The 14,892-nt window shown below is 41.8% G+C and overlaps 1 protein-coding gene across 1 annotated transcript; it reads right to left on the bottom strand.

Annotated features, from left to right (window-relative positions):
• Positions 1-3,044: 3,044 nt before the first annotated feature.
• sncgb (synuclein, gamma b (breast cancer-specific protein 1)) lies at positions 3,045-12,743 on the bottom strand. The gene is made up of 5 exons (XM_040134472.1): positions 12,436-12,743; positions 8,665-8,706; positions 7,285-7,412; positions 5,021-5,062; positions 3,045-3,548 (listed from the first exon to the last, which is right to left on the bottom strand). Exons 1-5 carry the CDS (start codon positions 12,554-12,556, stop codon positions 3,540-3,542), a joined length of 342 nt encoding a protein of 113 aa, XP_039990406.1. The 5' UTR covers positions 12,557-12,743; the 3' UTR covers positions 3,045-3,539.
• Positions 12,744-14,892: the final 2,149 nt, after the last annotated feature.

Here is a 14,892-nt window from a genome sequence, read left to right as displayed (position 1 = left end):
AAAACGACAATTTGCCATTCCACACGGGGTTACATGGACTGGACTATTTCTTTGCCGGTACTAGTTGCCAAACAACCAGTGGAGACTCCAGCAAGTCAGTGCTCCTGGCTAAGAAACAGTCCGGCTCATAAACCCTTGTAACAAGATATAATTAATTTCATCATGATGTCCTGGGAGCTGCCTGCCACACCCCTGTGTCGATAGACTCTTTCTCTGTTAATGCACAAGTTCAGGCATTTATGTATAGAATAGTCTACGCTTGGGATTTATTTGTGAAAATGGCTCGATGGTTCTTACTGAAGACAAAGCTCATGTTAAACAAAGTGCCAAGTCAGGGTTTTTATAGTCCGATGATAAACATGTTAGAAAATCCGTCATTTCCAGTGTGTCGGATCCACCGATTGACCTGACAAAAGCTTTGAGCAGGCCGTATTACAAACAGTGTAAAGACTCTCAGGAACCCCAAAGGCCCCCGGCTCACTGTGTTTTTTATGTTGATTAATTGTCAGTTTGACTGGGGGAAGCATAGTATAATATAGAATTGTAAGGGCCTGAAGGTGCCTCCTGTGTCTTCACCTAATCCTGAAGCCCTGTCCTGTTGAGGGGCTTTAATATGTCAGTTGATATTTTGCTTAATTAATGTAACTGACAAACAGTAAGTGTACTGGTTGGTTTATGGGTCCCTAGGTAAAATATAACGAAGCTGCTTTGTCAGTTACTGTGCGCAATGCAACTGATGGAGACGTAAAGGAATAGTTCAACATTTTAGAGAATACGTCTGTTTGCTTTCTTGCTGAGAGTTACATGAGAAGATCGATAGCTCTATCGCGTCTGTGCGTTAAGTATTGATCTTAAACTGGCAGGTGATTTACTTGGCTTAGCATAAAGACTGGAGATGGCCTGTTTCCAGAGATCAAAAATACACTAACCAGCTCCATTAAAGCTCGCTAATTAACTCACTGTATCTCTTTTGTTTAATCTGTACACAAACAGAAATGTTAAAAAACAAAACAAAACAGTAAGTTGTAGATTTGTTTGTTTGTTTGTTTACGGCTTAAACAAAGAAAATACAACGCGTTAGTTAATTAGCTTTAGAGGTGCTGGTTAGTGTATTTTTGAGCTTTAGACAGAGCCAGGCTAGCTGTTTACCTCTGTTTCCAGTCTTTATGCTAAACTAAGTTAGCCACCCAGTATTTTCAGTCAGGCTGTGTTCACTCAACGCCCAGCGTTCCAACTCTTCAATAAATTCTTGACACAGTAGCTGGATTTCAACAAAACCTTTTTAATTTCACTAGTACTTTTATAAAATCAGCGAGTCTGCTTTGATGCCAACTTAAACATGGTGTGTGATTTGTGTTTGTGTATTTGAGGTGGGATGTGTAACTGTGTTGTTTAGAGTGTGCTGTGTGTGTATGAGAGTGTGTTAGTACGAGGGTGGTGTAGTGTATGGTCTATGTCAGATTGCTTGATAAGGCAACATGCAGTCATCAGTTTCCATTGGCCTCAAAGTAAAAACACACAAACCTGCTCCAGACACAAACACACACACACACACTTTGCTGGCTGAACCCATTCTATGGTAACACACACATATACACACACACATACAGTGCATACAGACACACACACTGACGCCGGGCAGACGAGCAGTGAAAGGTGGCGTGACACTGAGCGTCAGGAGGAGAGAATCGTCTGATTGGCTGAGACAGTTGATGAGCGGCAGCTTCAGTACAGCCAGGGTTCAGACTAGTTAGCGTGAAATTAAAAAAAAACAACTACATATCCCAAAATTCAAGCTGTACACAGAACTACACATCAAGCTGATCTACAGTAAAACCCGAGCTATCATTCTACTCTTTTAATGGACTGGTTCCCTCACTGAGTGATTGTTTTTCATCACAGAAAAACTGACTAATGTCCAGACTATCAATGGCATGCAAACCAGTTTCACAAAGACCAAAAAGCAACTACATGATAAGAGGTGATCAACATCAGCTGCTCATCTTTCATCCTCGAATTTCCCCGAAAACCTCTTCAATCCCTTAAACCCAAATTTCCCTTTTAATTCCCCTGAAGTAGCTGTAAAGTTCAATCTAACGTATATTCTGTATCGGCTTGTTCTAACTCTTCACTGAAGCTATTTGATGTTTACTCCGGTGGGGTTACAGACATTAATCAGTTTGAACAAACAATTTTCTGCCAAAGTTAGAGCAACACTGGTTATTTCACATTAGAAAACACTGATTTTGGGCTGGACTTTAACAGAAAAAAAAAGGAGATGTCAGGGATTTCCATGAACCAATCAAAACTTAGCTGGTCGTTTGCAGGGAGCTGCCCCTGTCAGTCAAATCTAATCAAACCAACAGGTATTGACTGTTTAACACTTATAAGTTATGGCCAACATGTTTTTTTTTCTTCACACTAAAATCTTTGAAAATTTGATACCACATCACAACTGCTCTAGTTTTCGTGCATCACAGCTGAGAAAAATGAGCACTGTGTATTGCTTCTTAGTTAATGACACTGTGATATCCCTGTTTGTTAATTCTGAGGCAAACACACACACAGCCATAAGAAGCTACACAGAACAGCTGCTACTCTATAGCTTCAACACTTGAAAAGTCATTGTACACATCTGTTCATGCAGTCTACTGTAGCTAACTAACTACTGCACACATAACAGAATGATACCTGCCATCAATGCACGACTCCCTGCACAGGCCTCTGGAGATTTTTTTTTTATACGTCAGCAGCTACACATGCACACACACGTATATAAGCTAACATGGACACACAGGCACACAAACAGCAGCTCACGCACCCTCTCATATCCGGCCTCGGTCAAACAGTGAGTTATTGTTGCTGACTGCAGAGGCTTAACTGTAATTGGACACATCAAGCTGATCTACAGTAAAACCCGAGCTATCATTCTACTCTTTTAATGGACTGGTTCCCTCACTGAGTGATTGTTTTTCATCACAGAAAAACTGACTAATGTCCAGACTATCAATGGCATGCAAACCAGTTTCACAAAATTTAGCTTCCTCCAGTTATCACTCACTTGCCCGGTGGGTGCGTCCTTGCTGGCATTTACGGTATGTACTGTAAGTGTGTGTTTCATGCATGTGCCTAATGAAGGTGTGTCTCTTTTTGTTTGTGTGTACGTGTGTGTTCGTGTTTGAGGTTTCCCTATCGGTTGTTGGGCGTGGGGGCATTAACGACATCAGGGATCATATCAGGACGACACTAACACACAGGTGAGGTGAGGGTAAGACGGGCAGTGGAGGAAAAGTTACAGGCTGCAAAAAATCAGAGGGGAGGACAAGGGGGAGAAAACAGGTGACAGAGGGCTGCTAAGGGGGGTAACGAGGGGGCAGATAGGGAGTGATAGGGGCCTGCAGTGCAGCATCCGGAAGAGTCTGTTATAGTTGATTTTGGTTCCGTAAAGTCACAAAAAAATATGTTGAACATCTGGAATCTGGTACAGCGAGGCGAGGGGAGCGGGTGGGGGCTGCTGGAGAGGATGGGAGGGGAGGCAACTAATACCCCTGGAAGGAAGGAAAGGAGGAAAAGATAGAAAGATGTGTCAGTGGTGGACAAAGTATTTAGATTCTTTGTTTGAGTAAAAATAGTCATAGCACAGTGTAATGAAAAAAGGCCATTACAAGTTGAAAGGGCACTCCACAGATATTACAACTCAAGGTCAGTTTACTAGACATGAGCAGTGGGGAAAAGTAACTAAATACATTTACTCAGGCATAGTTTTTTGGGGTACTTATACTTTACTTGAGTAATTCCATTTACTGCTATTTTACTTTGACTCCACTACATTTCAGGGAAATGTTATACTTTTTACTCCTCCACATTTATCTGACAGCTGTAGTAAATTACTTCTCAGGTTAACATTTTACATGCAAAATATATGATAAACTTGCAAAATACTAGTACTGTAACCTCCGATTCTGTGTTTTGCTGATGGGCACACCCAGTCTTTGGTTTGATTTTGGATCATAGAGTGATACTTTACAGCCCCCTCTCCACTTGAAAACATATTTCACTCATTGTCTTTTCAGTTGGATGTTTGACCTTCACTGTGGAGAATGACGTATGTGCAGTTTTCACGTTCATCTGCTGAAGAGCGGGGGAGTTTCTCTGTACTCGCATTAAATCTCAGTGAACGGGAAGCAGGACTTTGTGACATCTAGTTTGGAAGCCGATTATATACATCCAGCATGCAACTAACATAGGCGTGATATTGAAAGTTGAAACTTCCAGTGCACACATACTGAGTGTGGACTTTTCAGTGCAGTTGGAGACATCTCATGTCCAACACATTTACATATTCATAAACTGTGGATTTTTCAACGAGGGGGAAGGAGTACATGTAATTTTAAGACTAAACTGCACTAAGATAAACTCTAAACTTTTTGAAAGAAAAACAGTATTGAAACTAGCAGCTCAAGGCTACTTTAGCCGCTATTAGCATAACACACCCGAATCTCCAACCGAACTGTCGGAGGTCGAGTTGCATTGTGGGTAATGGAGGCACCAGGTTTTGTCAAGGAAGAAAAAGTTCTACTGCACCGATTTTGATGTTTTCTTTTATATCAACTGTCCATGGTGAGTTATTTTTCATCTGTGCCAATTGATTGCATATACAATATAAATTCATCATACTTTTGCATATCGATCTGCAAAGTAACCACTGGCTACAGCTGCCACATAAATTGAATGTAGTAATAATTTTTTACAAGTAATAAGTAATTTTTTTTCACAGAAATGTAGAGGGGAAATGTACAAAGTCTCACGGAATTGAAGTACCTGAGTCATGTGCAAAGATCACAAAGTTATATGTAAGTGCACTACTTGAGTAAATGTATTTACTTTCTAGCTCTGAGAAACATTCATATTAATGCTGCATTTAAACTAATTGTCACCTATAATTTGATCTGACTGAGCTGCTGCTTATGCATTATCTGCTCTGCTGTGATTCCAGCAGCACTCTGACTTGTTCTCTTACCTCTCCTCCTTCACCACCCTGCTCCATTCCCCCATATTCTCCCTGTACGAGGAGACAGGAAGAGTGAGAATAAATTACACACAAAAGAGAGGTGGAGGAGACATTCCTGAGAGGATGAAAGGATGAGGTGATGGCAGGGCGGAGGGCCTCAGGCACCAATAGCCATCTATTTAGCTTTCGTTTTTCTCTAGCTCTGATATAATAATGCAGTTAAGACTACAAGAACCATGCTGTACAGTCTACTTAACACTGCCCAGGGGATCAGTTCGTTAATTAGAGATTTAAACCCCCACCTGCCATGCTCCAAGTGCACAGGCCTTGTTCAGCCTGAGCAGTGAGTGAAGCTATTTTGGGGCATGCCATGAATATTGATATTCACCGGCTTGTCTGACGTGCTGGAGATGTCACTTAATGCTAAATGTAGGAGCCACACGGTTAGAAATGAGAAATTTTAGTATTCATTGTTGCCTAAACCACGTAAATGAGCCAGCGTCTGAGAGGTCAGAAGAAAAGTGATTGCAATATTCAGACTAAGAACTTGTAAGATATTATGTTATACACGGATCAGCCACAACACTTAAAACCAGTTACTTGTTTTAATGTCGTGTCTGATCGGTGTATGTTTTTTTGCTTTTGTACAGCCCATGTTATTCAATGGAAGCTTTTATCTGAAGCCAAAATGCTGCAGGAATTTGCCCATTTTAACTTGGGACGCATCAAAGCAGACTCTGTTTCTCCTTTCTCCTCTTGACGCTCACTTAGTCCGTTGTGGGCTATTAGCTAATATGCACTTCGTTACCAGCTTATTATGTACACCTGTACAATTGAATGTAATCCAGTGCAACGGACCTGCAATAAATCCCTCCCTCAAACATGACGATTCTAAACAAAAAGTCTGATTTATTGCAAGTTCGTTGGATAAGACTGAAGACGTGTACCTAACAAACTGATAACTTGGTGTATGTAGCATGCAGAGTCTCCCCCCTTTGTCTCTCCTTGACCCCAGCCAACCCCGGGATGACCTATGACCCCACACTGCTCTGCCCAATAGGCACCTCGTATGCAGGCTCCTCCTATCAGGGAAACACAGATGAGACACAAACAGCATAAATGAGAAAAAGTGAGAACAACAGCAACACAGAATGACACACGAGACAGAGGCACTGCCACAACACTTTCACCACGGGAGGAACACACGTGACAATCGGAAAGACATGCATGAAAGACACAAATGTTAGATGTTCTCACATCTAACATCTGAAAAATAGGTTTGAACAGAGTTCAAATTATAAGCAGCAGGAGGCCCATCAGTGTTGCAAATTAAATTAATTCACTATTTTAGACAATTTTTACAAAAAACAATATAATGACAATACAACTTCAATGATCCTAGATTTAAAAAATGAAAAACAGTTACTAATATAGTGCAAATACATAATGGTTTATGTATCCATTTTTCTGTGTTGTGCTTAAGTTGGTCATGAGAAGCTGATTAATCATTTTAAACAATGTTGACAGGAAATAAATCATCTGTCATTTATTAAGCAAAATGGCCATTTTTGCTCATTTTTCTCAGTTTTATGTCATTGTACACTGAATGCCGTTGGGTTTTACACCGTTCGTTAAAGAGCAATTTAAAGATGTGACCTTGATCTCTGGGAAACTGTGATCAACCTTTTTCCATGTTTGTTTGTTTTTTTGACATTTTCCACTTTAAACGATGAATCAAATGTAGAAAAATAATTAGTAGATAACCAATGATGAAAAAACAATTTGCTATAGTCCAAATTGATTTATTCAGAATATATTTCAGTATTAAAAACATCCTAATATGTAAGAATAAAAAGGAGTTGTGTGTTAAGATCATAATCAACATTGTGTGTACAGTATTAGCGTGGAAGAAACAGTGAAAGTGAGATTTCTTTGACAAAGAGCTCTATCTAGTGGCCGATCTCAAAACAGCTGTCTTCAAAACATCATTCAGTATCAGTGTCAGGCAGAATTTAACTTCTGGACCTGTGAGTCTCCTCAGGTTTGGAGTTTGTCTGAGCCTGAGACATCGGTCATAGCTCAGATCTTTTCATGGTGCTGCACACTGACATATTTTGGTGATACTCTTGTCAATTCTAAAAAGGATTTTCATGTAGCTGTTTGGGTGCTCCCTATTCTCAGATGAGTGCCCTCGTCCAGTGGTGCCACTGGTGGCAAATGACTCATACCTGTGGAAGCTGTTGGTGTAGCCCAATGTTGCCACGGTTACTGACCTGGTTGATCATCCCGGTCGACGCAGCAATGTTCTCGACACCCTCCACAGTTGCCTGTGAAACCTCGTTGGCCCCGGCAGCCGCCGTGTCTCCCACGATGTTGGCCTGATCTACGGTCCTGTTGGCCACTAGGAGGCAGAATGGAGGACGGTTAGCGGTGAAAGTGAAACAAAATCACATACACTGACAAGGCGCACACACACACACACACACACACAGACACACACAAACACACACACACACACGGTGGTATCATGTGTGACCTTGGTGCTCTGTACGTTGTCGTATTCATAGATTAATAGTCATGTTTCTGTGACTATTGTGTTTTTTTGTGCCCTCACATGTATTAACTGTCTGCCCAGAATGGCAACATCTTAGCCCGGGCCATAGCAGCATTTCAATCCAGTATTTCCACAGTTTGTACCTGTGGACGTAGCGTACAGCTCGTACAGCGAAGAGGAGAACCTGGGGCTAGCTGGATATCAGGACTATCTCAGATGGTGTAATAGAAAAGCTTAGGGAAGCGGCTGTGTGCTGCAATTTAATGGAGTTGGGGAAGTTCACTAGATGTCCATTTGCCCAAATAATCTGTTAGGCTTCATCCTTAAAGTGTTTTCTCTTATAAAAACCAAAACATACTGTTTGAAAATAATTCTGTTGAACCATAAATCTCACATTTCTGTCGCTTGTCCGAGTACGTTTCCTAGTGTGGCGTCTTCATCGCCTCATTGTTCGTTGCAAAGCCTTAATGTTCTCATTACTGCCCCCTAAGGCCGGATGGCAGAAAACACCAACTGGTATTTGGCTGTTGGTGACAACCAGAGTTGTATTGGGCGTTTTTCACCCCAGCAGCTACAGGGGGACAACAATGAGTCCATTTCACAACAACAAACTTACGCCTTACCTCAGGCGTTTTCAAACAGTAGTTTTTGTTTAGTAAGAGAAAGGACTTCAACAATGAAGATTTACTGGTTGCTTTGGCAAATGTATGGCTGGTTAACTTCTGGCTGGTCTCTCTCCTCCAAACAGGGCTAGACAGGGCCGGTTTCTCAGACTGTGCCCAGCTTTTCAGCAAAAGCACTACCAACATGGTACCGTTGTTCTCCTCTTCGCTATACGAGTTCTACACTATGTCCACAGGCACAGTCTGTGGAAATACTGGCCTCGAACGCCGGTTTCGCCCCGAGCAATGATGTTCTCATGCTGGACGGACAGTTAACGCCTGTGAGATCGCGAAAAATACCTCTGAAACTCCGAAACTAGCGTAGAATAACAGGCACAAAAACATGTCATGTGTATTTTCCCCCCTAAAGTTTGTGCTATGAAGTTTATGTGGCCGGGGTCACAAACGGGGCCACACACATACACAACTCTTCTTACCTGTGTTTACCGATGACACAACTCCCTCCTTTGTCTTACTGCCTGAGGACCAAAGAGAGAGATTCCAATCACATTCATGTACGTAACTCAGGTCTGTAACTAATGTTTCCTACTTAAACAGAAAAACTACATATTTTACATTTCCTTGTTTTGTTAGTGGCTAAGCTTTTGGTTCATTTACATTTTTTGTTAATATATTTTGTGAGTAATTTTTTTTGAATGATGTGAGCGTGAAATTTCCATGATTTTTACTAAGTGAAAAAACCATGACCCTTACACTTAACTGATGATGCGATAAATGTATTAATCAATGACGAAGTAATGAGAAGAGAATAGACTCGTTATAATATTAATGCTGAACATCCCAGTTCCATCATTACATAGAAGGGTTTCACTTATTCTGTCAGTGTAACAACGTGATGTTGCTTATGACATTAACAGGTTTTGTTTAAGTTTTCACCCATTTCTTTTACCTTTACTTTGAGAGAATTATCACAGAAGCTGCAATTACGTGATAGGACGTATTTTTTGTATTTTTGGACACATTTCTTAGCTGCTTTTGTCCGCTCTAGACATAACCGCCCTGAGAGTGTCAGGTTAACAGTATCCATTGCTCTTTTTACATATATATTTAAAGACCTACTTTTACTGATATGTTTTCCTGCTTGTTTAAAGTGAACTTGGTCCGCCCCTTTTTTTTTTTTTTTTTTTGCCTGCTTGGTATGTTTAATTTTCTGTTAATTTCCTTTCCCTTTCAACCTTGAGAGCTCAGTTTTTGGTGTTAAGGTGCTCTATCAAGCTCGGCTGACTTGACAACTTTGTGTTTTATGGAAATATTTCTTATTGGAAACATCTTGTGAACAGTAGCACCTCTCTATATTTCCATCTCTGGTCAACAGTCCTGTGCTCATTATAGTATGATCCCAAGCAGATTATATTCTGGTTATATAATCTTCCCGATTGTGGGATAGGAGGAGAGAAATATCTGCTCTAAAGGATGAAAGGGAATAATGGCCGGAAGGCAGAAACTAAGGACCGAAAGAAAGAATAATCTGAATGTGCATGCAGACTGTTATTCTGTCTTTGTACTTTTTACACAGTTGCAGATGCTGCCATTTACAGTATCCTGCATCCACCCATCCTCTCTCTGTCTCCTGCTTCCCTCCATCTCTCTGCACGCTCCCCGTGGTACATGAGCCACGTGCCTGAGTACTGAGCAGTACTGCAGCACAGCCCAACATACACTCACACGTACACACTCACGCTGCAATGACACAAGTTCTTTCTCTCAGTCAACAGAGGGAGCCCTGCCAGTGTCACTGCACTTTGTGAGTAAGTGAGCCTGTGGTGATCTGTCTTCCACAGTCATACGGGACGACCTATTGACTGTGAACGAGCGTTTAACTTCTGAAGGAACTGTCTTCCGTTTTTTCATGCAAAAGATCAAAAAAGCACGCGATTCCAGCAGAAGGTGATGCTCAGGGCACTGCTGGGCGTGTAACAAGGACAAGAATGCAATCGTGGAAACAATCCTGATAATAAATGATAATCCCGATCAAAAGCTTGCTTCAATAAATTAAGATTGCACGGATTAGAGTGTGTGAATGCTTTTTCTTATGATGAAATAATGTATTAAAAAAATATGCGCAAAATATAGCTTTTGTTGGAGGATTTGTGCTTTAGCAGTCCCGATGAGATGAAAGCTCAGTGTCCCGTGTTTAACGAAAAATCTTATCAATGGTGGTATTTTTTTATGTGTCTGGGCAATGTAAATATATAATATATGACATTTATACTGTATACACAGATAAAAAGAAAGCTGTGCAGTAGAGGTAACAAGGACCGAAATTTTTTTTTTAAAAATCACTGCTGATAGATCTTTTTCAAAAAATAAACAGCTAACGCACAAATCCCAGAAAATTAGCACATAGAACCTTTCTATTACATATTATTGATGAGTTCTTAAAAAAGAAAAATCTTATTTTTGGGAGTGTTTAAGGTACGTCCTGTTGTCTGTCCAGGTCTGGCCTGTGAGTGAATGGGAGTGTGCAGAGCTCGATACTGTGTACCCACAATCACATGCCGACGTATGAATTGTGCTGCGGGCAGATACAGCGGTTTATCGGAGCCATCGATCCTCTTCACTTCAGCGATCACATCCCCTCTCTCTTTTCTGGTCTTCCTCCTGTGATCTGTATTTCCATTTACTTTTTCCCTCTTTCCTTTTGCTCTGTCTCCCAGTTCACTTGTTCCTCCTCCACCCGCTTTCCCCTCTCTCCTTTACCTGAGCTTGTCACCACGCTGTACTCTGGAACATCCTGGTTTCATTTTCTAGCGAGTCTCATCCCTCCAACTCCTCCATCATCCCTCCATCACTACATGTCACCTGTCTCTCTCTTTCTGTCCCTCCATCTGTTCATCCAGGAGCCACGAGTCCAGAAGCTCAAAGCTTTTTCTGACATAACACCCCCTCCCTTTCTCTGTCTCTGTCTCTCTCTCTCTCTCTCTCTGTCTCTTCTCTCTCTGTCTATTCCCCTGGATTTCTCCATCCTTCCATCATTCCCTGGGATGGGTGGGTGGAGGTGGGGGTTGTTTTAAGAGCTGTGGGGGAGGGAAGCGGTTATTCATCAAAGCAGCTTGTACTGGCTGGCGAATCCATTGGATTTTTTTTTTTTTTTGGGGGGGGGGTACAAATTGCTGCAGTGCTCAAGTGATCCTTGCCCTCCCTCCCTCCCCCTCCTTCCTCACTCTTTCAGATTGTGCCACTGACTCTTGCACGCATCCATTTTTTTTTCCATTTTCATCATTATCATTAAGATTTTGCTGTGTGACAGTCGGTCAGAGTGCTAAAGAGATGGACTGCAGACGACGACGTAGACTTCCGCTCCATTAACTCCCCACCCACCCTCTCACTTTTACACCCACACGCCCCCCTCCCTTCTCCCCTCTCAGGCGGCCCAAAAGCCTTATACTCAGGGTAACCTTGAGATGTGACGCAGTTGCTGCTTGAGCTAATATAAAAGTGCAGGAAACTACAGCAGGACTATACAGCATCTGAGCATTTGAAGTACAAGTTCATCATTTTTTGTTATTTAAAATACTCTATCTTCAGTTATTTGCATTTTTATTGTGAATTTATACATTTATTTTAAAATATATATTCAAATATACCTCAAATATGTATGGGTGGCCAGTTAAGTGTAGGTCAGCTTTATTCTGAAATTTTAAAAAGGCAGACAAATGGAGTCTCTGGGGGTTTCTTTGCTGTATTGAGTTTATCACCGGACGTCCCTCTTCAAACTGCTCCATCGACCGTGGAATGTGAATAAAATAAGACAGGTGATAAAAGCCTGAGGCACTGCAGTCACAAGATCCTGCAGTATCCCTCCTTCCTCCTCTCTTTTTTTCTAGGAAAAACCAGTCCTCCACCAGTTACTGTCCTGCTACCCAGTTACAACTTTTTCTATCATCTCTTCTCCATCTAACCCCCCTCTTCACTCTGTCTATCCCTCACTCTTTCAGACCCCCACCCTCTGCCCTGCACCAGTCCTGCAGCAGTATCCTGTCAGTGCTCATTCCATCCCCTCCTTTCTTCCTTTTTTTCTTCCTCCTCCTCCTCCTGCCTCTGTTCAGGGTGTCCCAGACATGGACACCCATGGGACCCCACCTCAGACAGTGCAAAAAAACATGATGCAAGCACACACGCCAAAAAATGATTGCATCCCCCCACAAAAACTTACCAGCTTTCCACAGATAGGATATGTTACATACCTACATACATCACCCCTTCCTTGGTCTTGGCTGCCGCCTCCTCCATGCCGGCTTTGGTCTTCTCTGCGGCGGCCACCACTCCCTCCTTGGCCATAGAGAACCCCTTCATCAGTACATCCATCTTGGGCAACGAGACGGCTGGGCTCCCCTGCTCCAAACGGGCCTGGCTGGCTGGCTGGTGCTTACAGTGAGTGTGCAGAAAAGATGATGTGAGATGTCAGAGTGTGTGTGTCTGTGTGAGTGTGCGTGTGTGTTAGTGCCGGTGGCTCCTCCTCCCTTCGGTGCTACAACAGAGGGCTGAGAGGACTGCACAGCAGGGCTACAGCACGCAGACTGAGAGAAAGAGGGGGGAGGAAGCAACCGGTATGCACGAGACGGAGAGAAGAGGAGGAGGAGGAGGAGGAGGAGGAGGAGGAGGAGAGACGGCTGGATGCTGCAGCATTTTGAAGTCATGCTGCAGCCCCGCCCCTCAGCCATCCCTCCACTCTCATCCATCTTTCTCCTGATGATTTTCACTCATGCTCAGTGCAGCCTCCGGCTTGATCTTTGCATATTTTTGATTGGCACATTGCTCTCCACACACCTTTCTAGATGCTGAGCTTGTGAGTACTGTTGCATAATCAGCAGAGCTTCAGCGCTGGCGCGAAGACGATTTTTTTTTTTCCGCATCATATGCCTTGTGACATTTTATCATGTAAACTGTAATTGCATCACGCAGCTTGACCAAAAGATTTGATTCCTTCTTCCTTATTCTGATTCTGAATATTTCTTAATTTAAGTTACCAGTTGATTTTATACTGTATATTAGTAGTTTGTATGTATTCATTGTATGTGTTACTTATGTATTATGCTTTTTGAAGATACCAGTAAAGCCTCACTGAAGTGAATTACATTGAATTGTCTGCACCTGCAGCCATTTTTATTGTTGTGAGAGAAGAGAAATGCTTTGTCATCTTCAACTGAATGAGTCACAACTGCTGCCGTCCTCCTCTTCCTCCTCCTCCTCATGGTCCCATTTCTGCCAAACATGCCAACTCAGCAGCACAGCAATTCCTCGGATACTTTTGATACGCAAACAGCTCCATTTTTATACATTCCTTTTGTAATCAAAAGGGGGCATGTAGAGAGAAATAATTGTGGACAAAAGTACTGATTCATGAAGTGGTGTTTTACTGTTGCAAGGAAAAGGATGTCTGGTCTTTTGGGTCTGTGAATGTAAGAGAATCACACTGCCCTCTGGTGATCACAAAAAATTTGACATCGTGACGCAGCATAATTGCTGAACTGCTAGTTTGCTTGAAATGTAAAAGATTATTCAGACTTTTAATGGCCAATTTTTTACATGTAAAACCATCACTTGAAGAGCTGTTTTTAAGTTTTTTTGGAGGGTAAGTCCACGACAAGTTATAAGTCCTTATAAGCAAAGTGCAAGTCATGACACAAGTATTTAAATGCTGAACATTAAAATAATACGGCATTTGAATGCTTTTCATTTAAAGATGTGTTAATGTTGTTTTTAACATACCTGAGACCAAGTCCTTTCAGCGCTTCAAGTCAGGTGTGTAGGAAATCAGGCATAAAGGAAGTAAAATATTATGGCTGTCAAGTCCCAATTAAGTCTAAAATCCTATTTTTTATGACTTAAAGCTGCACTAATCCATATTTTTATAATAACAAGGGGTCAAATCACTATGTACAGTGTGAAAGAGGTTGGTAAAGGTGGTGAACCCACACAGAATTATCACTTGACTTTGCAGTTCCCCTCAGTTCTACAGAGTATTTTAGCATCTTTCAGCTCATTGATTTGGTTTTTCAGTCTGCAATTCACTGTTTCGGTCTCACTGCTCTCAGCAGCATCATTTCCAAACGCAGCAGGCAGCTGCTTTCAGACAAAAAGCTCTAAAAAACGACCGTATGCTACGTGCCCAGCACCAAACGGCCTGCAGACAAGTTAACAGCTAGCTTACTTCAAGCTAACAAACGTAAAACATAAATACGTAGCTAAAGAGCCAGCTATTTCCCTCAGAAGTTGGTGGAGACCAAAAACAGAGCTAAAAGGAGAGTGAATATTGCACTTACATTTGACAGTTGGCTAGAAAACACAACTCAAAATGGATACTAATGTTTCCTTGTGTCTGCTGGATGTGCAAAATGCATGCAAACATGTTCACCATATCATCTTTATAAGCTGTAATACTGTATGTCAATTTTGTGTTTATATCTTGTTCCATTGACCCCAGCTGGTCACAAAAACTCATATCCAAGCTCCAAGTCTACAGCTCTGATTGCCTTCCCTCCAAGGGTCCAACTTGTAGTATTCTTACCCTTAATCAAACTCATGAAAATTGAATTATAGTATTTATAGAAACAAACCCTCTGCACGAGAATGTCCACCCATCTGCCTCATCATCAAAAACGTCTTGCTTTCGTGTCACTCATTCATTAAAGAAAAACAAA

Source organism: Xiphias gladius, chromosome 9, assembly GCF_016859285.1.
Source record: "Xiphias gladius isolate SHS-SW01 ecotype Sanya breed wild chromosome 9, ASM1685928v1, whole genome shotgun sequence".
NCBI lineage: Eukaryota > Metazoa > Chordata > Actinopteri > Istiophoriformes > Xiphiidae > Xiphias > Xiphias gladius.
The sequence above is the reverse complement of the archived record's forward strand: the minus strand, read 5'-3'. Positions and strand labels throughout refer to the sequence as shown.